The 23,641-nt window shown below is 59.5% G+C and overlaps 10 protein-coding genes across 10 annotated transcripts; 4 read left to right on the top strand and 6 right to left on the bottom strand.

Annotated features, from left to right (window-relative positions):
• The first annotated feature begins 151 nt into the window (after positions 1-151).
• TRAVEDRAFT_156866 (NAD-P-binding protein) lies at positions 152-1,796 on the top strand. The gene is made up of 6 exons (XM_008047094.1): positions 152-253; positions 304-358; positions 426-483; positions 546-801; positions 922-1,125; positions 1,190-1,796. Exons 1-6 carry the CDS (start codon positions 202-204, stop codon positions 1,549-1,551), a joined length of 987 nt encoding a protein of 328 aa, XP_008045285.1. The 5' UTR covers positions 152-201; the 3' UTR covers positions 1,552-1,796.
• A 587-nt stretch (positions 1,797-2,383) lies between these two features.
• On the top strand, positions 2,384-3,716 carry TRAVEDRAFT_54155 (ADK-domain-containing protein; the record flags this gene model as incomplete). The annotated part of the gene is made up of 6 exons (XM_008047093.1): positions 2,384-2,642; positions 2,721-2,826; positions 2,890-2,998; positions 3,061-3,125; positions 3,187-3,379; positions 3,438-3,716. 6 exons carry the CDS (start codon positions 2,384-2,386, stop codon positions 3,714-3,716), a joined length of 1,011 nt encoding a protein of 336 aa, XP_008045284.1.
• Positions 3,717-3,971: 255 nt separating this feature from the next.
• Positions 3,972-5,106, bottom strand: TRAVEDRAFT_40860 (DUF858-domain-containing protein; the record flags this gene model as incomplete). Its single annotated transcript, XM_008047051.1, has 5 exons — positions 3,972-3,987; positions 4,039-4,140; positions 4,203-4,870; positions 4,924-4,940; positions 5,010-5,106. 5 exons carry the CDS (start codon positions 5,104-5,106, stop codon positions 3,972-3,974), a joined length of 900 nt encoding a protein of 299 aa, XP_008045242.1.
• A 211-nt stretch (positions 5,107-5,317) lies between these two features.
• Positions 5,318-6,900, top strand: TRAVEDRAFT_61454 (Swi3-domain-containing protein; the record flags this gene model as incomplete). Its single annotated transcript, XM_008047092.1, has 3 exons — positions 5,318-5,887; positions 5,949-6,071; positions 6,128-6,900. 3 exons carry the CDS (start codon positions 5,318-5,320, stop codon positions 6,857-6,859), a joined length of 1,425 nt encoding a protein of 474 aa, XP_008045283.1. The 3' UTR covers positions 6,860-6,900.
• A 612-nt stretch (positions 6,901-7,512) lies between these two features.
• Positions 7,513-8,257, bottom strand: TRAVEDRAFT_75527 (uncharacterized protein). The gene is made up of 4 exons (XM_008047091.1): positions 8,208-8,257; positions 8,084-8,149; positions 7,851-8,009; positions 7,513-7,794 (listed from the first exon to the last, which is right to left on the bottom strand). Exons 1-4 carry the CDS (start codon positions 8,241-8,243, stop codon positions 7,717-7,719), a joined length of 339 nt encoding a protein of 112 aa, XP_008045282.1. The 5' UTR covers positions 8,244-8,257; the 3' UTR covers positions 7,513-7,716.
• Positions 8,258-12,411: 4,154 nt separating this feature from the next.
• On the bottom strand, positions 12,412-13,454 carry TRAVEDRAFT_32241 (uncharacterized protein). Its single transcript, XM_008047029.1, has 4 exons — positions 13,198-13,454; positions 13,085-13,144; positions 12,876-13,025; positions 12,412-12,827 (listed from the first exon to the last, which is right to left on the bottom strand). The coding sequence occupies exons 1-4, from the start codon at positions 13,360-13,362 to the stop codon at positions 12,738-12,740; spliced, it is 465 nt and encodes a 154-aa protein (XP_008045220.1). The 5' UTR covers positions 13,363-13,454; the 3' UTR covers positions 12,412-12,737.
• A 2,756-nt stretch (positions 13,455-16,210) lies between these two features.
• TRAVEDRAFT_136817 (DNA 5'-adenosine monophosphate hydrolase) lies at positions 16,211-17,317 on the top strand (the record flags this gene model as incomplete). Its single annotated transcript, XM_008047090.1, has 3 exons — positions 16,211-16,569; positions 16,687-16,850; positions 16,917-17,317. The coding sequence occupies 3 exons, from the start codon at positions 16,211-16,213 to the stop codon at positions 17,315-17,317; spliced, it is 924 nt and encodes a 307-aa protein (XP_008045281.1).
• A 227-nt stretch (positions 17,318-17,544) lies between these two features.
• On the bottom strand, positions 17,545-19,249 carry TRAVEDRAFT_40856 (uncharacterized protein; the record flags this gene model as incomplete). Its single annotated transcript, XM_008047050.1, has 7 exons — positions 17,545-17,660; positions 17,721-17,796; positions 17,853-17,955; positions 18,013-18,831; positions 18,885-18,927; positions 18,989-19,056; positions 19,110-19,249. 7 exons carry the CDS (start codon positions 19,247-19,249, stop codon positions 17,545-17,547), a joined length of 1,365 nt encoding a protein of 454 aa, XP_008045241.1.
• A 531-nt stretch (positions 19,250-19,780) lies between these two features.
• On the bottom strand, positions 19,781-20,487 carry TRAVEDRAFT_54148 (uncharacterized protein; the record flags this gene model as incomplete). Its single annotated transcript, XM_008047089.1, has 3 exons — positions 19,781-19,976; positions 20,164-20,376; positions 20,441-20,487. 3 exons carry the CDS (start codon positions 20,485-20,487, stop codon positions 19,781-19,783), a joined length of 456 nt encoding a protein of 151 aa, XP_008045280.1.
• A 438-nt stretch (positions 20,488-20,925) lies between these two features.
• On the bottom strand, positions 20,926-23,465 carry TRAVEDRAFT_61450 (uncharacterized protein). Its single transcript, XM_008047088.1, has 10 exons — positions 23,439-23,465; positions 23,206-23,374; positions 23,133-23,150; positions 22,982-23,077; positions 22,751-22,777; positions 22,603-22,700; positions 22,534-22,542; positions 21,977-22,480; positions 21,778-21,921; positions 20,926-21,723 (listed from the first exon to the last, which is right to left on the bottom strand). Exons 1-10 carry the CDS (start codon positions 23,453-23,455, stop codon positions 21,435-21,437), a joined length of 1,371 nt encoding a protein of 456 aa, XP_008045279.1. The 5' UTR covers positions 23,456-23,465; the 3' UTR covers positions 20,926-21,434.
• Between the last annotated feature and the right edge of the window lie 176 nt (positions 23,466-23,641).

The raw sequence follows: 23,641 nt of genomic DNA, 5'->3' as shown, positions 1-23,641 counted from the left end.
GAGTGGCTGAGCGCGCTGTGGGCGGTTGTGCGTCCAGCATGATCGAGATCTGCCGTGGAAGTGACGTCGACGGTAGTTCACCGATCTGTCCCGGCTGCATGAGACTGAGCACAACTTGAACCACGTCTCCTTCTGCCTGAATGCCTCAACCCTCTCTCTAGCTGGAACCACCACCATACCCATACCACATAACGCCTAATAATGCAACCCGTCGTCCAGAAGATCCTCGTCATAGGCGGTAATGGCTTCGTAGGTGCGCATGAACCACGCGACCCGCGCGACTGGCTTTCATCTCGTGAACAGGTTCCGCGGTCTGCAGGACTGCGCTCGCGCGGGGAATGCAGGTGGCAAGCGTCAGGTACGCATATACGCTTCTCTACACAGGCAGGCGCGACGACAGTGCTGACCACGTACGCGCAACGCAGCGGGTCCGGCCGACCCTGGCAGACACCCAAAGGCCACACGCCCGGCTGGGTACACAAAGTGTGACCGCGTCCCCCAAGCCCGTCCGCACACACGCTCATCCCCCTTCCCCACTCCCGCAGGTCGAATGGCACCAGGGCGACGCGATGAAGCCGGAGACGTACGCGCACCTGCTGCCCGGGACGACCGCGGTCGTGCACACGATCGGGACGCTGTTCGAGAAGTCCGGGTACAAGAGCGCGCTCAGGGATGGGAGCGTGCCGCACTTCGCGAGCAGCGTCGCTGCGGGCGTCGCGGGCGCCGGCGCGTCCGCGAACCCGCTGGAGAAGGAGGAGAAGCGGCGGGAGGGGACGTATGCGGCGATTAACCGCGACACTGGTGCGTTGTGCTGTGTGCCTCGGGCCGCGGGTGCTGACGGGTCGTTTCCGCGTTGCCCTCATATTCGCGCCCGCGCCCATGCATGAACGTCTTCCGTTGTTCACGTCGTCTGCGACGCAGCGTTGACCGTGTGCGACGCGTTCATCAAGTCGAAACCAGAGACGAAGGTGGATGGCCCCCGCGTGTTCATATACCTCTCCGCAGAGGACTGCGGTCGTCCAGTCATTCCTGCCGGATACATCGAGACGAAGCGTGAGGCAGAAGCAGGCATCGAGCAAATGACGACCGCGACCCCAGGGTTCCGCGGGGTATACATCCGTCCATGTACGTTGCTCCCTCGAGCTCTGCCCCCGTCCGCAGTCAAAGGTATGCTGACGCATGCACGCAGCGCTCATATACCACCCGCACCTGCGCCCGATCATCTCGCCCGTCGCCGCGCTGCTCGACCTGTCCGCGACGATCCACGTGAAGGCCCCCGCGGGGTTCCCCACGCCCTCTGCGATCCTGCGCACGCTGGGCGGGTTCCTGCCGCGCCCTGCGCACCCGGAGCTCACCCCGGACTCGCCGCTGCATGCGCTCGCGCGGTCGCTCACCATTCCGCCGATTCATGTGGACCATGTCGCGGAGGCGATCTGCATCGCGGCGGATAATGCGAGGGCGGACGTGCGGGGAGCCTACGGGGTTGCGGAGATGCGCGAGTTGATTGGGTGGTACCAGAAGGGCCAGAACCCGGCTGCGGCGCATACTTAGACTCCTCTTAGGGTTCACGCAGCGCTGCTCGTGCGAGGCTAGGCTGGTAAGAAGACGGTCCGGCCTCAATCACTGCTGCTCAGGAACACTCTGACAGAGTGAGCGGCGGTTCTGGCTGGATGCTGGGCTTAAGCGTCCCGCGACTGCGATCGTTCCTTGTAACCAGCTGCGTATGTATATGTCTAGATCGTATACGTCTCTCTGGTAACGATTAATGCGGGTGTATTTAAACCTGTACACTCTTCCCCAACTTGCTGAGGGCGCCCACAGAACGATGCATATTTAGGCGCCGTCTCTACATCTTCGACGTCATTCTCGCAGAATATCGCACAAACGCCGCAAGTGTTTCGACCGTGCGCTATACATGCACTCTGACGAGTGTGAGGAAGCCAGGAAGCCAGACGAGCCGAGGCAGCGACTGGATGAGCAAGAGGTCTGACAAAGCTGGGGCTCGAACGCCTGGGAAGAGACGATCGCGTGACAGGAGGTGCCGGAGAAGGCATTCGTTGGGGAGCCCGGCAAGCGTCTGCATGATCCCCTCCTCAAAATTCAAAAGATAGGGGACGCGGTTTCCCCCGCACTCCCCTCCTTCTCCTCTCCTTCTCCCTCCCCTCCCCTCCCCACCCCGGACTGCTCGACGGGCCCGCTGCGTCTGCAGAAGCACTAGGCAGCGCGAACGGAACGTCCCTTGCGCGCGGCATCGACCCGAGCCAATTGCGAGCGACCCGCGTGGCGAGCGCAAAGGAATCAAGCCTGCCCATTTCCGTGCGGGTGCCTGCAGAACGTTACTCCCCCACAACTATTGGCCTGCGCTAGCGTGCAACTTGCAAGGATGTCCTCGGTGTTCTCCCTCCGGGCCCTCCGGCCCATCGCAAGCACCTCCGCGCTCGGCCCAAGCACGTCTCGGCGTGCCGCTACGGGGGTCCGACGGTGCGCGGCTGGGGCGAGCGCGCGCCGGGGCATCAGCCAGAGCGCGGCGCCGCAGAAGGCGCTGCCGTTCGCGCTGAACACGACGCGCTCCGAGACTGCGCAGGGGGAGGACGCGTCGGGCGTGCGGCATGACGGGAAGATGTTGCGCATGATCATGTTCGGTGCGTCTTGAGTGACGTCGCGAGCGTCCGTTGCGTTGCGTTGAAGTTGTATTGACGTTTTGTGCGCTTGTGTATTAGGGAAACCGGGGGCGGGTAAGGGCACGCTTACGGCACGGCTCGTGAAGAAGTACGATATCGTGTCGATGTCGACTGGGGACCTTCTTCGGCAACATATAGCAGAGAAGTGCGTAGCGCGCTTCATGTCAGCGAGAGATTAGGCGTTTACACGCATCGCGCCTTTCCTCAGAACGGAGGTCGGCCTGCTCGCCGAGTCGATCGTCGCGTCTGGGGGCCTCTTGCCCGATGACATCATGCTCAAGGTCGTAACGAGCAAGCTCGACCTGCTGCAGAACAGGGTGAGCACGGGCAGCCGCTTCCATAGCTACCGCTCATGCTTACATGCTCCCGATGTATGTAGCATTGGATCCTGGATGGCTTCCCGCGCACGGTGGGCCAGGGGAAGCTTCTCGACGACCATCTCTCGTGGGTCTTCTCCGTGCATATCCGGAGATATGATCAGGATTGACGCTGTGGTCCGCTACAGAGCCAGGGGCACGCCTTTAAGCCTCGTGGTGAACCTCGACGTGCCGGACAGTGTGATTCTAAGCCGCATCTCCGACCGCTGGGTGCACCTGTCGTCAGGGCGCGTGTACAACCTGTCGTACAATCCCCCAAAGGTCGCCGGGCACGACGACGAGACGGGCGAGCCGCTCACGAAGCGGCCAGACGACAACCCCGTACGTACACGCCAGCAGCCTCGCGCTTGCCTCGCGGTGCTGACAGGCCTCGTTGCAGGAAATCTTCGCGCGCCGGCTGGAGCAGTTCTACGCGTCCACGTCGCCGCTGCTCGCGCACTACAGCGCGTTGGCGGCGGGCACGGGGGCGGCGGCGACACGCGTCGTGACGCTCTCGGGCTCGACGTCGGACGAGATCTGGCCGCAGCTCGAGGGCACCGTCCGTGCGCATTTCTCGGGTGTGCGTGAGCGGCCGGAGGTCAAGCGGCGACACTCCTTGTCGGACGCGGTGCTCGCGCAGGAGAGGCGGGAAAAGGGCAAGGTGCTGCAGCGTGCTTGAGCTGTGGGCGGTGCGATGTTTCTGGTTTGAGTTTTTTTTTTTTTACTTTACTTTACGTTCCTTGGTGGTTTGCTCTCATACTCGCTCCACGATATGCTCACGCGGCTACGGTTTTCTCTCTCGCTGTATACCTATGGCTCTGCTAGTCTTTTGCTCTTGAATAGGAATACGGTCTTGCTACTCTGCTGCAGTGTGATATATCATACATCTATTTTGATTGGTAAAGTATACAATGAAAGCCCTTCTCAGGCCTCGTTACCTGAGAGCGTACCTATAATCGGGCGGTCAATAAGTGGGTCATCCGAGGCGAGGAGTCACATACATTTTTACGGTGTACAATCCTTCTGGGAAACCTTCCTGGACCTGTTCGTGCACAATACGCAGACCAGCTTCCGCAAAGGACTGCTTCCACGCCAGGTCCGATCTGCATACCGGCCATGATCAGCACCAATGTACGACTTTAAGCCTTATGGAGTGCAAACGCACCTCGTCAAGCTCGAGTCGCTCTCGTCGAAGACTGCGCGCGGCGAGCCCGTCTCAGAGCACAGATTCTCCTTCACGACGATGAGCCCCCGCGCGGGATCCCGGAACGCGGCCTTGCTCCGCTTGAAGAACGCAACCAGGTCCGGATCGCTCAGCGCCCCAAGACACCACTGGCACCACACGACGTCGAACCCGGAGTCCAAGTCCTCCAAAGCCACGGCGGTAGCATCAGCGCCCTCCGCATTACCCTCATACCCAACCCGCCCGAGCACGCGCCCCTTCGGCCGCGCAGGGTCGAACTCCTGCAGCGTCGCCTGCACGAACGTGACGCTCGTCGTGCGCGCGCGCACGCCCTTCCACGGGACCGCCATCGGGTTCTCGTCGAGCGCGATGGACGCGCCGGCCGGGAGGGCCTCGCTCGCGCGCCCGCGGCGCAGCGCCTCGGCGACGAAGGGCGCGACGGGCTCGACGAGGAGCACGTCTGCGAAGAGGTGGAGGAGCACGTCGGAGGTGACGCGGCCGACCCCCGCGCCGACGTCGAGGGCGCGCGGGCGGCGGGCGGAGGGGGAGGGGGCGGTCAGGGGGCGGATGGCGGAGGGGACGGTGCAGAGTTCGGGGAGGAGGTGTTGGAGGAATTGGCGGGAGCCTAGGGCGTCGACCCGGGGTAGTGTCTGCGTTCGCACATGGTTAGTGCAGGCTGTGGGGAGGATGCGTGAGGACGTACTCCATTGCCAAAACCACCTATGAATGGACGTAGGCTGCATTAATATTTAGACTTGTGCTAGAGAGGGGAGGTGAGGGGAGACATACCGAGCACACCGTCGTAGCTGGCGGGCTGCGATGCCCAATACTTGATGCCGTCCTCGACATCCGGCTCGGGGAGGGTCTGCTCTAAGCTGGCAGTCATCGTAAGGTTAGAGTTGGCGGGGGTGGCTGGAAGAGAAGGTGGCGATCAGCTCGCGATCGACAGGGGACGCGTGACCCAAATGAGCCGTGACTAGCTGTGACTGACGCGTGGTTTTGCGGCAGGCATTGGTGACTGTGACGTGACTTGACGCGTCTGTGGCACGCGTGCGGGGGAGAGGAGGCCCGGGCGAGCTTGTGTGCGATCTACAACGATGGCCTCGCTCGACGATATCTGGGACACCCCCGCAGAGGCCTCCTCTTCCCGCTCAAAGTCTCCCTCCACTGCCGCAGACCATGACGAACTTGGCTCGCCTCTCCCCAGCAAACGGCCCACCTCCTCACGCCCGCTCTTCCTCGACTCCGACTCTGAGAACGAAGCCCAAGTCTCATCTAAATCCCGCTACGCGTCCAAGCCGGCCTCCAATAAGCCCGACATAGACGCGTTCTTCGCGGACCTCGACGACGACGACCCGGAGACCGCCTTCCAGGACCTCGCGCCGTCCCTCGACGTTGCGGCGCTCAAGCGCCAAGCAGAGGCTCGACTCGCGCTCACCCCGCACCAGATCCTGCCCAGCAGCTCACCTCCTCGAGACTTGAGTGACGGCGAAGATGGAGGCGCGAAAAAGCGGGCGGGCGACAGGAAGGGTAGGGATGAGCCGGCCATGAAGAAGAAGATAAAGCGGCGGCGCCCCTTGGATGAGGCGCGTCTCGTGAGCCCCGATGGCTTCCCGGCGCTCATCAAGCAGGCGAAGGAATTCAAGCCGAAGGGAAAGGGTCACGAAGTGCGTAACATATGCTGAGACCCAGTGCATGCAATGAACTAACGAGCGTGCATCGTGATAGGTACAAGATTTAGGCAGGCTCCTCAACGTGTACCAGTTCTGGGCGCACAACCTGTACGCAAACACCCATTTCACCGACACCGTCCAGAAGGTGGAGAAACTATGTCACTCCAAACGCATGAATGTGCGTACTTCTTACATGTTTTACCTGCGAAGCCCTTCCTCACTCGTTCACTACAGGTGGCGCTGAGCGTCTGGCGAGACGAAGCCAAAGGGCTCATCAACGGACACAAGATCCCCGGCCCAGACGACCCGCTCAACTCCTCCGACAGCGACAACGACCACGGCGACGGCGCGAACAAGAACGCCAGCCGGTCCCGCGCCGCGACGCACGAGCCGCAAGACGTGCCCATCGCGACCGACGACGAGCGGTCCTCCCCCCCGCGGAGCACGCATGGGGCATCCCTCCCACCATCCTCTCCCTCGTCCGGGGCGTCGTCCTTGGGTGCGCTGGACGACGACTTCGACATCGACGCGATGATCCGCGAGGACGAGGCCGTGCGCATGCAGGGGCCTCCCGCACCTGCTCCGCGCCCGACGCCGCAGGCCACCTACGGTGTGCCGCGTGGAGGCGCGGCGGACGAGGACGAGGACGCGGCGATGTGGGACGCGGTTATGGACGACTTGCCGGACGGGCCGTACGTCCCGCCCACACGTCAGCCTTCTGGGCCCAGCAATTCTGGTGGCGGCGGCGGCATGGACGAGGACATGGACGAGGACATGTGGGACATGGTGCGGGAGATGGAGGATGAGCCGACTGCCACTACTGTGGCCCCCACTGCCCCTGCTCTGTTCGCACCTGCGACTGGGGCAGGCGAGGGTCAGGCTCAGACTGGAGCGTCCATACCCGAGGAGCAGGGGGAGCCCCGAAAGGCGACAAACGACGAGGGATGGGACGAGATGTATGCATAGTTTCACGTTCTCCCGTGTATGTTATTGCCGCTTTGGATCACACGCTGTTCTTGTTCTATGTGCCCACCGCAGTAGAATGCCCGGGGAAGAGATTCTGGGGCATCGAACAGGGTGGATGCATGTCACCCTACTCCACCTCGGCGAAGGACTAGTAAAAAGGCAGCGCTGCTCGTCCGAAGGATATGAGGCAGGTGCCACAACCTATTGGGTTTCAATAGGTTATGAGCCCTGACTGACATCCTTCCGAACGATATTCGAACGCGCGACGCGGGGCCGCCCCGACGCCACCGACAGATGCGACCGTCGGGGATCGGGGCGGGATATACCGCTGCACCACGAAGCATATCCTCTGTTTATTCCTAAGTGTCTGATGATCGCGGCGCCGGGCTGGAACGAGAACTTCAAGTTGTTCAAGAAGTTCATGATCAACGGCAAATGCGACAATGCTTTTTTGCGGTTTATGGTAAAGCAGCGATGTACAGAGAAGGTATCTGGCAGTGGAAGGCTGAGGGAGGCATAGACGAGCACTGGGGAGACTATGATACACGGGGAATTACACCAGAGTCATAACATGCGAGCGGAGTCAAGGTCATAGCAAACAGAGTAAATCGAGGAATAGAATAAAACGGTAGGTAGATGAGTATGTATATAGTAGCGACATGAAACCAACAGCGGAGACGACGGAACGGGTGACCTATTGGTGACCTTCGAAAACAACACACAAGGAGAAGGATATGCCAAGAGGCACGAGGAAATCAGAATCGCGATGGACAGGAAAACTGCGACGACGGGGGACTGGACCAGAGTGGCCTTTTCCACGTCTGAAGTTTGAACACGGACGGTCGCCTAGACGACCCTCACTGCTCGAGCAGGAGGAATTCCTTGAGGGCGCGAAGCCGCTCGAAATACCGCTGTCGAAGAGCAGCGAGGAGAGCCTGTGCCGCCACAGGTGAGTTCGCGCTCCATGGACGCGTAAAAACAGCGTACTCACCGCTAACACGTCGACGAGCATAGGAGATGTAGCGTCAGGAGGTGTAGCGTTTGCGAGCGCAGGCCCGTCCTCGGGGTCTTCTACGAGCAGCGGCTGGTCTTCGAACGGGCAGGCGTCGGGGTCTGGGACTTCTGTACACGTTGTGACGCGTGGCTGAGGCTGCCAGCGGCGAGGGACGCGTCAGCGTCGAATGAAATCGCAGTGAACAGCGTGTCATACTAGGCATGACTTACCGGTACGACGAGGGGCTCTTCTGCCTCCCACAGGAGGGCTTGCTCGTAGCGACGGTCGGAAGTGCTCTGTGACGCGTCTGTTCGTCTACACCACGACGCGTTGAACATGAATAAGAACACGTACCATGAGCCGCTCCTGGCATGATGCACGCCCATACATGGGATATGGGTGGTAGCGTCCAGCGTGACTCAAGCGATACGCCGGCAGGCGGCAGGAACGCGTGTTGCGGGGTTGCGGGGTGGAGAACACAGAGGAGATGGAGGGATAGGGAGGATCGACGCGCTGCATGAATTATATTGGGGTGTAGACGATAGCGGGGACGAGAGCGAGAGCTACGACGGAGAGAACGAGTAGCCTGGGCGAAGAACAAGGACGAGAACCGAAGGAGGAGGTGGTAGAAGGGTGGGGGAAAAGTCGTGGAAGGGGGATCGTGGGGGGAGGGAGAGTAAAAATGTGCGGGGGCATGGCGCGCCCTTAAACGAGGCGACGTCGCGGAGCAATGCGACTCAATTCGCGACCCTGCAGATGGAGAACCCCCGTTAGCTTCGCTTGATGCTGCTTTGACTCCCGCTCTTCCCGACTCGACGCGTCCTGCCGCTCTCACGATCATACCTTAGGCCTCGCCTCCGCACGCATACACGTTGCGAATGATAACCACACCATAGAAGAGAGCATGTGCGAGTGAGTTCTCTGAAGATAGGATATGGACGCGCAGGTGTGTAGACGGCGACGCCACATACAGCACAAGTGTGGCACTGTCAACGACCTCACACCGCGCGAGGATACCTTTCCTCCTAGCATTGCCACGGCGGGATACGCAGGTCCATAAGACACAGAAAGTGTCTCGTCGGCATATGGTACGAGACTGCAGCATCTGTGCTTGGAGTTTATACGGGGCAGCCGTTTACAACTGCGGCACAACGCCCCTCCAGGCCCCTGCTGTACCTGGGTATTTCGCTCCTTCAACCCTCCACGAAACACGTTAGCGGCATGTTTACAGGGCTCAGCGTCGTCAATGCTTTCAAAAGTCTCTTCGACAACGCAGGAATGTCAGCCGCCCTTGTGTAATCTCCCATCCTAGGGAGCGGGGAACATGTCACAACATCTGTGACGAGGTCACTGGCGCCTTACTGTAGAAGATGATGGTGCTAAGCTTCGGTGAGCATCTTAACCACCAACATCCTCCACGCAAGAGACACTTGAGTGCTGATACCTGCCCGATGACTGCCTCAAACCATGGACTGCATCAAGACATGTGTGTATTCAAGATCAACATCTATCAATTATGCGACAAGACGCTACTTCAAGCCTCAAGACAACAGGGCGAGCAGTACGAATACTGCTCTGCCAGAGTGAAATGACGGATGCTAGAAGCACAGAAGGCCAAAACCTGCCAGCCAAGAGGCAGTGGAGAGACGTACCTGCAATCTGCCGGGCAAGCGAACTTAGACGCACCGTGCACTCTGCTCAGGAGAGCGATCTCCGCTACTGTCGTCGGGACGTGTGGGCATTGTCGCGCACGCACTCGTTGTTTCGGTGAGGGGTGGTGTGGGCTTGAATTTTGCAGGTTACTGTTTGCAGACGCGTCATAAGAGAGAGCAACATGACGGGTTGGCCGCATCCGGTTGACCAGTGATGTTGAGCTCGAAGTCGCGAAGTCGTGCGACCAGACGTGAGCCTGGATGAAGCCCAGTATGGGACGGATTGCGCCAGAAAGCAGAAGAGAAGCAATAGTGCAAGCAAGCTTCAAGACGACATGTGTGCCCGCAAATTCCGCCCGAGGAGTTTATTCCATTGTCCGGACAAGCCAGGGATACTGAAAGACGCCGACAGACAGGATTGTCGAGTTTATCGGCAATGGGAGCACGCGCCCGCACATCGTGCGATTAGAGCGACAGCGCGGGCGACGAGGAGGCTGACGGAAGAAAGACCGGGGAGGAGGCTGCAGAGGGAGAGGAACTGGAGGAGCGAGCCTCGTGGAGGAGACTCGCCGCGGCGATCGAACCAAATCGCTTCGCCCTCCGCCTCTTCGGCCCCTGCCTAGTCCGGCAACCGCCTCAGCCACTGCGCCCTCCTCTCCGTCAGCCTCCCTCCCCCAACGTCCATGCCGTGCGCCCTACCTCTATATTATCCCCGACGCACTTCAATTTCTCCCCGAGGTCGAACAAACACTCGTTTCCCTGTTTATCGCTTTAGCCACCCTCGACAGCGTCACCCACCAGCACCCACCCGACTCCGAACGCCATGCTATACAATTCCGAACGTCCATCCATCCCATATGCCCTCCTGTCCCGCTACCCAATCCATCTTCCTCGTCAGCCACTCAACTTTGGATGATCTCGCCAGCCACCGTTCGCCCCCTTCCCATTGCCAGTCGGACTTTTCTCAATCTCGCGTCAGCCACTCGAATTTGGTCGCCGTCGCCGTCCGCCTCCTCATGTCAACTTCCTTAACCTGGATCCTATCTCTCGCGTCAGCCTACACTTTCTCCTGTCGGTCACGATCACCTCCAATGCTGTCGCACGTACTCCCCGTGCCCGCGCGATGTTAGCCACCGTTTGCCATGGCCGCCCGCCGTCCAGTCATCCGCCCAGGGCCCTTACCTCCCCGGAGTCTTGAGGTCGCTTCCGACAAGCTCCCCGAACTCATCTGAACTCCACTACAACCAAGCTGTATACCTTGCTCCGACCCTCCTACGCCGACCTCGTACTGGCGACATTTAGGCGACACAGGCCTTCGAGAACGTTGCTGCAGCCGGGGGAATCTACTGATCAGAGGCTCAAGTCGGATTCACGAGGAGGACTCTTATTCAGGTGAGTGGTCTTGCCTCAACGACTACTGAAAATATTCTGCGATGTAGCCGAGCCATTGGGATAACCCCGGACATGCTGATACAATAGCAGGAAGTTTGGGAGGACATAACAATATGACTGTTCGCATTCAGCGTCTCCGGCCCACCGCGACCACTATCTCGCTGGGATTGTTCTCCCCAAGGATTGTCGAAGCGGTCAGTCATGCCCTACACCGCAGCGAAATTGCCACGCCGTCACTTGGTACCTGCGGACATCCCTCGCCATGGCGGGCACGCAGACCCCCCGAGAGGTTTTCAAATACGCGGAGGCACATCGTCGCGAACACCGTACTTTCCCTGCGTTCAATACGCCGATCCACGAAGTGCATTTGCAAGTTTTCTGTTGAGATTTGTCCCCGCTGCACTGAAGACAGGAAAGCCGCAGCACACATACACAGAATCCGCCGCCGTGTCTGTATTTTGTGGTTTGCATAACACAGCAAGCAGCCCGAAGAGGAAGTATATCGCGGATCTACGGTACGTGCGCATCTGTGTGGATCCACCGTGGAAGCGAACAGGTCGTCTCCCCGTGCTGCGAGATAAGGTGTGTAACACATCCCAGCGAACGAGTTAAAGAACGAACAACGTGTACCGGCTCACTCCGCCCCTCGGGTGCGCCCCCTGCCGGTCCTTCCGACACGATCGACGCAGAGGTTCGGAGAAAGCTTTAAACACGCTGTTCGGGTCCGCACAATGCCGCTTGCCACCGCTGTGCGCACACAAACCTCATCGACATTCCCTCTTCGCCGCACAAAATCCGGGTAGAAGAGGGTGCGCCGAGAACATATACGCAGCGGATTACCATGAGGGCGCGGGTACACCGCCGTATGGGCCAGAAAATAGCACATTGCAAGCAGTTTCAAGGACGAGCACTCATCGCAGGATTCCATCGGCATGTCACGGGCGCAGACGAAGAATCATAGTGGGGGTCCAACGGTCCTGATCGCCAGCAAGATACTCAATACTCGTAACCAGCACGGCCACCCGGTGTAGATTGGCACGAACTGTCAAGCGAATCGGAAGCGTAGATGCGCCACAGGATAGAAGACACGTCTATCACGCTCTACCTCCGGGATCCAGATCTCTGAATGAACGTCGGGGAGGACGTCTTCAAGATTGTCGAAATCTTGCTACCCTCGCGCGGCATGTACAACAAGGTAATTTCATGATGCCAGTAGGACGAAGTACTGTGTCATACATATCCAAATATACATGATGCCAGACGCGGAATTTGGGAGGTCGTTCGACGGAAAAGCTGTGTGCGAGAATTCTTCTCGGCATCGGACTTCGGCGCCATAGCAAACAAAAGTTCGCTCCACCTCCGGTCCCAGTGCGACTGCACGATACCTACCAGTATCCTCAGTAATATTCTGCAGCCCCGTCTTCCCGCTGCAGCTGCCACCGAAAAGCAGGTAGTTCCAACATTCTTTTGATTTTACAATTGACCGAGCGAAGCAACGGCGCTGAGCGAGAGCGGGGGTGTCAATATGTACATGTACAAAATGAAGCGGGGGTGGCAGGATCCAGTTCTAACTATGATACACCGACAGTCTTATATCTACATGCATAACCAAATGGATCAAAAGGCGCGGTAACGTAGACCAGTAGGCAAGAAGGGTACGACTAGCGTGAATGACGAGACGAGGACGAGGACACGATAGCACGGAAGCGGGGCATGAACAGAGGGACGGGGAAACACGAGAATTGCGATGGTGTGCTGACTGCGACGGGGAGTACAGACGATTAGGTTTTAACTTTTACGAGATCAAGAAGGCAGCGAGGATTCGCCGGGGCTGCGGCGCTCAGGCACGCGGGCCTTTGAGGTGCTGGGCCTTGAGGAAGTTCCGCACAGCCTGGAGCGCGAGGTGCCGACGCAGGGCGACAAGGGCCTCCTGTGCTCTGCTGAGCACCGACGGGGAGGGAGAGGGGGATGGACTTACAGTCAACGTGGCGACGAGCTTGCTGCGGCTCAGGGCTTGAGGGGGAACAGAAGAATCCGCGACGCTACCGTGCTCGGTGTCGACAGCAGGGGAGGGGCCATTGTCGCCGTCATCGCCGTCCGACAGGTTTTCGCAGCTTGTGGCGCCCTGCTAGGGAACGTGCAAAGCGTCAAGACACGCGGAACATTGCGAGCGATGATGCCACGTACAGCTTCTCCGACAGTTTCCTCCCACAACGGCTCGTCCGCGTAGCGATAGTCGATCGTGGTCTGCGAGCGCGTCGACATGGACCCACAAACACACAGCAGTCGCATACACGTACCATCAGGCGGTCCTGGCACTGGCTCGGGGCGACCCTGGCGTACGGGTGGTATCTGCCCATGTGGGACGCGCGGTATGCGGGGAGGCGGGACGAGCGGTCGTTGCGGGGCAGAGGCTTGGACAGCACGAACGTGAACGACGGGTAGGGAGGGTCGATGCGGGGCATGGGATTATATTGCGGGTAGACGACACAGAGTGTAGAGCAGAGGAGCCTAGGACAGCGAACGCGGTTCGAGATAGCAGAATGAAAAGAAGAACGAGAAGATGGGCCGTGAAGGTATGAAAGTATGAAGGAGTGTGGGGGTGGGAGGCAAGGAGCGAGGGGGCGAGGAGTGCCCCCCGAAATGAGGCTAAGTAGGCGGGGATGGGTTGAGAAGAGGGCCGTGACCCTGAAGATGCGCACCTCTGCCTTGGCTCGCTTGATGCCACTCCTGTCAATGTCCTCCCAGCTCGCTTCTCCTTGCCGGACCACGCGCCCTCCTTCGCCCAAATCCTGCAAGAGCCCGTCACGGATACGGTTCATTTGCACGCATCGATGTTGTCTGTGTCGTAACAGCGGTGTTCGGGCTGTCTATCTAGGTCTGACCCAGAAGGTGGGAATGCGGAGAGGTAAGGGAGCGACGTGCGGCCTTCGGCCAATGCTTACTTCACTATGCGATGCTTTCAGACCTTCCGATGCGAATCTCTTGGCCCCCAATGCGCCTCTATGGTCTTCAGAAGATTTGCAGGCAGCCAGTGCTCCCGTTGACTCCAGGACAGGAACGCGAGAGCGCGTCCTTGAGACGGCTATTCGGGACTTGTAACAGGGAACTTTGCTTGCAGCGTCTAGTTCCAGGCCGTATGGATCCCCATCCACCCTGTACGCATCCCCCACATCCTGTACGCTACTCACAGCGTGATATACTCCGTAGCAACCCGCGCTGCTGGCCGGTAAAGCATCCAGCGTCTCTGCTCCCCCATCCTAGGTCTCCGAGAAGCCGTCACAAGGCGCGTGACCGTGTCACGGGCGCTCAATGGTAGAAGATGACGGTGATAAGGCATGGTGAGGCTCTTAACCACCAACATCTTCCACGCAAAGACCGAGTGATTGCTGAAACGCCCTTTTGTCTGCCTCAAACTATTGGTATGCCTCAAGAACGCAAGATTTGTGTGCGCAAGACTATCGTCAAGCCATTCAATCAAGCTGCAAGAACAAACTCGTACAAGACGAGGGGATGCTGCGACGCTATTGTCCGACTAGAGTGCTTTCAAGACCAAGAATTGACTCCAGAAGCGGGGGGTGCAGCGTTGAAGACGTGCATATCAACGAGAAGAGAAACGGAAGAGAACGCACCGCAAGTTATTTGTGTGTGATATCGCCCATACCGAGCTCCGGGGCGAGCTCTCCCGACAAGAATGTCGTAAGCAGAGAGGCCACGTTCGCGTTGTGAATGCATGGCGGAAGAGCGCAACATGACCTGTTGGCTTTGACCGGCTGGCGGGTGGTGTTGAGCTTGACGTTGCCAGGATATCCCGAATATCAAGAGCCAGGTAAATGAGGGGGAATCCTTGTCGGCGCAGCCAAGCCAGGCAATGTGCAGCACGCCAGGATGTGTGCTCAGCCAGCTGCTCGCCGACGGGGGACATAGACCGCTCGGGGAGGTCCAATGCGCTCGCCGCAGCTTTAGATATTAAGGCCGCGGCTCGCAGACGTCAAGAGAGAAGAGCACGGCGCGCAAGACGACAAAGAGGCAAGAGAGGACGCGCGAGTCGCGGCGGGGCGGGTGGGAACCTCGTGGGGAGGGAGATCGGTTCGACTCGCGACTCGCCTCTCCCCGATCGATTCTCTGCCCAAAGTCCGACAGCCGCACCCAGCACTCGATCGCTCGTTAGCCACCTCTCCCCGTCCCTACCAGCATCCTCTCGTCGCCCTAGACTCACTCAACGCCGCCGACAGCCTCGAGACCCATTTCTCCTGTCAGCCCTCGTCAGGCTCCTCTCTCGGCCGGACAACTCGCCCCTATCTCCGCTTCTCGCTCAACCACAAGACACCCACTAGCCATCGAATTTCCACCGCTGCCTTTTTTCCGACGCACTCCCCGCCTACCGACTTACCGACAGCACCAGTCCACCGAATATCAACTGAGAACTCGCCTGTCAAGAAACCCGCTGTCACAAACAAGTCCCCACGCAGTACTAGACTTTGGAAACTGCTTCGGTCGACCCTGATCGTCATACGTACGCTCAAGCTCCAAGACGCGCCGCCGACAAGAGCCTATCGCTCGATGCATACCTACGACATCTTCTCAACATGACTCGCGACGCCAATTTTTCCCTACGCCAATACCTCCTCAGCATTACTTGCCCGTACAAGAAGTTTCGCGCGGAATCGATCAGTCAAACGTCCAGGAGCGAAATGTAGACGGAGGCACTTGCAGATCCCCGATGGTTGTCGTTGTCCCCACGGTATGGCAATCCCCTCATGTCTATTACCCAATCAGAGCTTCTCTGTCAACTCCCCGACGCATTTTCCCTCGTTGTTTCACTGAATCGCCCCCGAAATCTCGCGCCCACATCTTACATATGCCGGCCGCCCCGTCGTGGCGCTTCCACTGGCCGATGTCGATTGACTTCCTCTTCTTCCGACCTCCATTCCCAGCTAGAAGGCACCCTTTTACAATTCGCCTTGCCAGCTTAGCCATCCTTACAAGCAGTTGTAACGATATTATCACAATCAGAAATAAATGTGTATACAGCGCCCTCGCACCTAAACTTCTAATGCCTGGCCATATATTCCTCATCCGCCTCCTCGACTCCTCATCTGCCCGCCGATATCATGCTAAAAGATTCCAAAGATTATTGGGAGGTGGCTAGACATGCAAGCCGCCAGACGATATGTTAGCCACATCCGGCCAGCCCGGTCCGAGCGCCCGCCCGATTTATTCGGGATCCAGGCGGTCAGCCTCTCTTGTCCCCGAACCACTTCGTCGAATCGTCCGCGACCCCGTCGCGCCGCACACTCGCCCAACATGACGATGCCCAGCCCAGGCGGCTCCTACTCGCAGCTGCGCACCTACGCCATGATGGACCCGCTCAAGATCCCCGACGCCATTCGGCTCTGCCACACCGACACCTCCATCACGATCCACGACAAGTGGCCGAAGGGCATGTACCACGCGCTGGTCCTCCCGCGCGTCCTGCCGCCCTACACCATGCACGACCTCGCGGACCTGCGCACCGTGCTCGCGCTCCCGCGCGCCCAGGCGCACGCGCTGCTCCTGGGCCTGAAACGCGACGCGCTCGAGGCGAAGAAGGTCATCGAGAACGAGATGGAGCTCACGCACAGTTTCGCGTGGGAGATCCGCATGGGCTTCCACGCGCTGCCCTCGGTGGAGTACGTCCCTCCCGAGCTGCGGCACCTCAAGTGTGTGCCAGTAGTAGTGTGGCGGGGCGCGTTGCTGTGGAAAGGAAGAGGCTGACGCGCGCGCGCCGGGCTGACCGGTTCTTGCAGGCATTTGCATTTGCACCTCATCTCGAGCGACATGATCGGCGAGGCGTTCAAGACGAAGAAGCACATGAACTCGTTCCATCCGAAGATGGGCTTCTTTCTCGATATTGACGAGGTCCTTCGGTGGTTCGAGCCGGACATCGAGCCGTCCTGGTTCGCTATGGTCGGTTCTTTGCCCTCGCGCACTAAATCCGGGACACGTCTGTGTATGCTGATACGCTGCACACAGAAAGCAGCGCTTGACAAGAAAACGTATGCGCCCATCCTGAAAGAGGACATGCGGTGCCCCATTTGCGAGGCAACACACGCGACCGTCCCGAAGCTGCGCAAGCACCTCACCGCGCACTTCCAGAAGATGAAGGACGAGGCGACGGAGCGCGAGCTCGCGAAGCTCATGGCTATGAACTACGACGACCCCAACCTCCTGCAGGTCGCCCCGGAGCCTGATGAGCCAACGGATGCTGCGGCGGAGGGAGAGGGAGAGGCTGATGCTGCTGAGAGCAGCACCTCTACGGAAAACGGCTTGAAGCGCAAGCATGGCGAGGGCGATGGGCCGGAGGTCATTGACGTTGATGCCCTGCCCGAGCCGCCGCAGGCGAAAAGGCAGCAAGTTGCGGCTCCCAGTGACTCGTAACCATTCTGCTCATCGACCGACCAGTGTACACACACCATTGCTTTCTTGCTGTCGTCGTTTCTCACATGCAGCGCTCGCCCCTCCTCACGCACATGTACAGTACTGTTACACATAGGCTTCGTCATTTTGGTTTGCCAAGGCCGGAAATTCATACAACACCCCCCAATTGCGATAAATGTCTACATCTCCCTCCGCGGTCGTTTCGTCCTTCAGCCCACACGAGTCGTTTATGCGGGCGCGGGGGCAGCCGCCGCAGCCGCCTTCTGCGACTCCAACTTGAGCTTGCGATTCTGCTCCGCAGCGAGACGGATGGCCCAAGTCAGCTCGTACGTCTTGCACGCGTCTGTCAAATTGTGTGCTCAGTATATGATCCACAGGCTGATATGGTTAATCATTTACATACCCTGGAACGAGCTCAAAATCTGAGCAGTGTCGGGGTCCTCCTCGATATCCTCGATGTTGTCGATCAGGACTGAGATCTGTGCAGTCCAGCGTGTCAGCGGTTGTGTAATGAATCTTTGGTATTCGAGTTCACCTCAGAGAAGAAGGGATCGTCGTCGGGGAACGTGTGCATCTCCTCCAAGTCGCTGCCGGGTCTACGGATGTACAACACGGGCTGAACGTAGGGGTTCACGAGCCTAGATAGAGGAAAAATCAGCGTTATTCAATAGCAGCGGGAAGCACTCAAATCTCACTTGAGCTGGTAGCCATCGGCGTACACCTCGAGCTCACAGCTGTAATTGTGGCCCTGGAGCGCGACAAGGTGGGTGAAGCTGCCGACCGCGCCGCTGTCGTACTTCCAGGTCGCGGCCGTGACACGGGGAATCCTGTTCTCGGCGGGGATGGCCGTCTCGTCGACCTGCATCTTCGAGAGCGTGCCCGCGTTCTCGTCCCACTCGAGCGAGTGCGCGGAGACGCTGGCCATGTCGACCTCGCCGCCAAAGTAGCGCGAGAGGTCGCAGAAGTGGGTGCCCTGTTCGACGATCGGGCCCGCGCTCTTCGCCTTGTCCCACCAGTCCGGCTTCGCGATCGCCTCGTACGCGCATGCGTAGCGCGCGATCGTCGCCATCACCGTCAGGTTGTTCTCCTCGATGATCTGCTTCATCATCTGCACGGCCTTGAGGTAGCGCAGCATGTACCCGACGGAGCAGAGCGTGCCCGCCTCGTCGATCTTCTTCGCGACCGCGAACGCCTCCGGGATCTCGCTCGCGGGGCCCGTCGCGGCGGGCTTCTCGATGAACATCGCGACGCCGGGGAAGCACTTCATGATCTGCGACTCGATGTCGCGCCCGGGCTGCAGCGTGCCGCGGAACATGGGCGGCGAGCCGACGATGACCGCGCGCGGCATGTCCTTCTTGGACATGTTGCGCACGAAGTCCTCGAGCGTCTTGAACACGCGCGTGTTCTCGTACGCGGAGCGCACGAACGTCTCGCATTTCTTCTGGAGCACCGCGGTGGCGCGGTCGATCGCGGGGTCGATGAGCGCGACGACCTTCAGGCGCGGGCCGAGCTTGCTGGGGGCGGGTGAGCATCCACATGCTTAAACGCGGGGTAGCAGCACACGCACTGCTCAAAGCGGAAGGAGTGGTTCCACGGACCCTCGTCCGAACCTGCGATACGATGATGTCAGAATCAGCATTAATTTCCCCGCGTATAATGGATCTTGCGCACCGAACATGATGTTGCCCGCGCCGACGAAGACGACGTTGAAGTCCTCTGTGCCGCCAATGTGGGACGCCCTGGAGCGCAGATCAGGGTCTGGCTGTCACGGCGATTGCGGCGGAGAACGCACCTGTCCATGGGCACCAGCCTGGAGGGATCAATCGAAGGCCTCCTGGAGCCGGTGCTCGACTGCCTCCTCGAGATGGAGGTGGGCGCGTCGAGCACGGAGGGGCGGCGGCTGCCAGAGATGCCAGACGGACGACGAGCCATTGTGGTGGTGGTAGAGAGAGAAGAGGTGGGGAGGGGTGTGGGGGATTGGGACGATAAGATGGAGAGATACTCTAATATAGGTGGGCTCGGCGCGGTGAGGTCAGAGGACGAGGACGGTGGCGGGGGCAGCCGCGAGATATTGAGCCGTTCCCAGCGCAAGAAGGGGAAATGGGGCGGCGATCAGAGCAAGGTTGCGGGGTGTGGAGCTTGTACAGCCGCGATCGAATCAGCCTCGAGCCCTTCCTCGACGATATCGATCCCGCGCAGTGCACCGCGCATCCTCACGGGACACCAGGAGAAGGGGAGAAAAGGAGCGAAGTTGCGAAGTACTGCTAGAGCGAGAAAGCAAAGGAGAGACAGTGCAGCCGCGGTGGTATCCTCTGTACAATTACAATGTATGTATGTTCCATCCGAGCCCCGTCGACACCGCGACCTCGACTCAAACGGCGTCCTCGATCGCGCGCCCCGGGGCTCACCAAACTAGGTTATGACGCGCCCATGCCGGCGCCGGCGCGGCGGTCCCGACCGCCGCTAATGGGCGCTCTCCCCCGACGCCTGCCGCTGTGCGCCGCCGCCGCTCTTCTGCGCCTGTGCCTGCGCCAGCTCCCGCTGCCTGCGCTCCGCCGCCTCTAGACGCTCCGTCATCGCCCGCAGCTCGGCCTTCAGCTTCTCGTTTTGCTCTGCAAGCCGCATTACGTTGCTTGCCCGCTTCTGTACTTTGTCCATCCTGTCAGAGAAGCGTAAGCATGCAGCAATCAAACGCGTGCACCAGAATACGATGGGTAGATGTAGTCGTAGATGCAGATGTAAACGTGCACCACCCATCTGCCGCTGATAGAACGGGCATAGAGACATCCCAAATCGAACGGTAGGGGGACAGGTGGCGGCGCACAGACCAAAACCGAACCACTCACTCAGCAACGCTCTGCGCGTCCTTCGGCGCGCCCTCTGCAACCGCGAGGATCGAGTTGAAGTCCATCGTGAGGTCGAGCGCGGCCTCGGGCAGCTCGATGTCGAGCCGCGCCGGGCTCGACGGCAGCCGCTGGAAGTCCTCCTCGAACCCGTCGCTCGCGGTGCTCATGTGCGACCGGGCGAGCGAGCGCAGCGAGTCCCGCGACGGCTGCTTCCTGTCAACCAACCGGTGGTTAGCCCTGCGGACATGGGCACGAGGAACGGGGCCGCGGCACGCACTGGGGCTGGGGGAACTTCGGGTCGAGGTGCCGGGGGATGCTGCTCATCGTGTGGTGTGTGGGTGGTACAGGTAGTCTTAGTCTAGAGAGTGGGATACGGGACAGCGGGCGGGGCAACGGCGCGTGGTGAGGTGGTGGTGGTGGTAGAGGGTGTAATTGAAGTGCAGCTAGCGGTCGGTGCTTGGAAGAGAGGCGGGACGCGAACGCGATGCCACTGATCAACCAGTCACCACTCTCGTGGAATCACCTCCATCGCGCGGCCGGCCGGGCTCGCGTCTGCATGTCACCCCGATTTGCATATTTCGCCCGCTTGTACGTGTACTAGCATCACAACGTTGTGCGCGCATTGTCAATGTCAACGTACGCTGCGTTGGCATGGCTGAGCGCGTTCTGCACGTTACCTCCGCGCGGAGTCAGGACGATCACTGCATCGCAACCAGTAGTTCCAGCATCATTGTGATCGGCACGGCTGATCGGGGTGTGTAAAGTATCCATTATGTACGCAGTACTTCGCAGTGTATGAAAGAAGGCAGGAACGTGGATAGAGGGAAAGAAAGAGATAGAGCGCAAGACGAGATGGGAGGGCGGGAGACGTGCACGGCTACATGGGCATGATCATGAGGGTACTAGGTACAACGACAGCGTAACAGAGCAGCGAGCAGGACTGTCCGTCGGGAGGCAAGTAGATGGGCACAGAGTGGAGGGATATGAGGAGGATAAGGTATTCCGCTACAGAGAGGACGGGCGGGAAGTAGTGCGGGAACGCGGAATCGGGAAACAGCGCACCTGCGCGCGGATTACAACACTAATTGAGCGATAAGACTACAGTGATGGAGAGACCAGGAAGGGGAGGGAAACAGCACACAACCAAGGGAGGAATGCAGCATGGATGTAGATCAAAACGGGGAATCGGGGAATCGCGAGGTATTGAAGTGAAAGGAGAAGGATGTCGCAGTGAAGAAAAGAAAGGCGGGACTTGGACGGGGCATCGCGGTCTACGTCACCTCGAGTACGGAGGTCTCGAGGAGGCGGAACTGTGTCGAGTCCTTACTGAGTTCGGACCATCCAACGCGGTCGCGCCAGTTGACCTGGTTCGCCTCCTTCTCGCCAGCGCCCGCGAACATGCTGAGCTCGTCGTCCGTGAGCCCGCGGAACATCAGGAACAGCCGCGTGAACACGCAGTTCTCGACCGTCACTGAGATGTCGATCGCCGCGGCGATTTTGTGAGGCTGCATGAAACGGTACGCAATGTTACGATGTGCGGAGAAGGCGTTCATGTTATTGCTGGGAGGGCAAATGGTCAGTACAGAATGACGATAAGAGCGGTATATGCCTTACTTGATGAAGTTCGTCCGCGCGAAAAGCGACATCCCGAGCTGGTCGAGGACGCGCATGAGATGGGGTACGAAGTCGCGGAACGTCATGGCGAAGCCGTTCCGAGGCGATATGAACTCTTGCGGGTCCAGCATGCCTGGTTCAGGTCTAAACAGGAACAGTAAGAACCTCACACGACCAGATCCGCAAAATCAGCACTGACATCGCCTCGTAATACAGCGACGTCGCTGTCATCTCCGTTTCGAAATGCTCGACCGCACCGCCGGGGTGGACGCGGAGGAAATATTTGACCTTATTCTCGGCAACAGGCTCCGCGGGCGGCCAGCTGGTGCCGAGTTTCCAGTACGGCGAGAACGACAGAATAACATCGCAGTACTGTTGCGCGGGCGCAAGAATGCCAAGATGGCAACGCGCGGTGGCCGGCTTCGCAGCGACGGCGAGCTTGTTGATGATGCGCGAGTCGACGATGAGATCCGTCGAGACGTTCTCCGTGTTCTGGATGCGCGTCCCGGAAAACTCCATCTTGTGCACGTCCCCGTCGTGCACGATGTCGAGCTTGCCCCAGAACGAGCCGTCCACGGTCGTCCCGTCCTCCATGCGCGCCATGTCCATCTCGTCCGAGTTGATCGTCGTGTCCAGCGCGACGTTCTGCCCCGGCGAGAGCTCCAGGTTGAACGTCGCCGGCATCTCCAGCACCGGCGGCGGTCTGGGAGCATGTTAGTACTGTCACAAGATATCCATGTCACTGAGGATACCCACGGAGGCGGACTAGAGAAGGACGGAGCAGGTCAGATGGACGGTAGCTGTGCGGGGCGCTGATTCACTCACGGAGGTTCGTCCGGCGGTGGTGGGCTGTCACACACCACCTCGACTCGCAGGCCTTGCACTCCCATGCAGGCGATTTGATACGAGTCCTCGCTCGTCAACTGCGGGCCACAGGTTAGGGCGGCGCCTCCGATAAGGACGGAAGACTCACATAGATATATGGACCCGCTACCAAACGCTGTGGGCATGGGGGATGAGCGAATGTACGGGCAGCAATCACGGCCGACTAGGTGCGAAAGCCACTGCGTGTTATAGCTCAAAACACCTTGCGATAGGCTCACAGACAGTGAGACCCTTGGCCACATTTAAGGCTATCGCATGGCTATGGCGGCAGGTGGATTTCGCCCTTTGTCTACCGTGGTATATGGTATGAGGCACATACCGCTGCGTGAAGCGAAGCATATTCTATAGGCACGCGCAAACTGATGGGCATATCTGGCGGGGGCTTGATCCAGTCTCTCGCGAGGGACTCGAGTTCCTGCGCTCGCGCGATTAGTATATGTCCATCGGGCTACATACTCTCGGATACTCACTAGGAATGATTGAGGGAGCTAGATCGAAAGTGTGAGTGGCAATTTGAGCGGGGGGGAATGGGACGCCACCTACCATCCGGACGGTCTCCATGTCTTCGAAGGCGAGGGTGAGGAGACGTTGGCGCGTGAGGGCAAGCTGAGCCTGGCGATCGCGCATGATTTCAGCATCCTTGTTGCTCTTGGGGCTTTTGAAGCGGCCCCAGAAGCCCTGCGATGAGCCGGGGAGGCTCGCATTGGACGCGCTATCAGAGTGAACGAATTTGATCAGATCGGGCGCGCTTTGAGCACAGTTGACATTGTACGTACGCTGGTGAAAGCAGCATGGCAGACGGCGGGAGGAGGGGGAAGAGGGAGAGGGTGGCAAGGAGAGCGGAAGAGAGGAATGATGGCGCCGAGGGAGTCAGCGAAGGCCTTGAAAAGGACGGGGAGGGGAGAACACGAGGCAAGGCGAACACGAGGCAGGCGGTACGGGGTCGAATAAAAGAACGAGCTGAGCAGCGATTAGCACA

This window comes from Trametes versicolor (assembly GCF_000271585.1).
Source record: "Trametes versicolor FP-101664 SS1 unplaced genomic scaffold TRAVEscaffold_16, whole genome shotgun sequence".
Lineage (NCBI taxonomy): Eukaryota > Fungi > Basidiomycota > Agaricomycetes > Polyporales > Polyporaceae > Trametes > Trametes versicolor.
The sequence above is the reverse complement of the archived record's forward strand: the minus strand, read 5'-3'. Positions and strand labels throughout refer to the sequence as shown.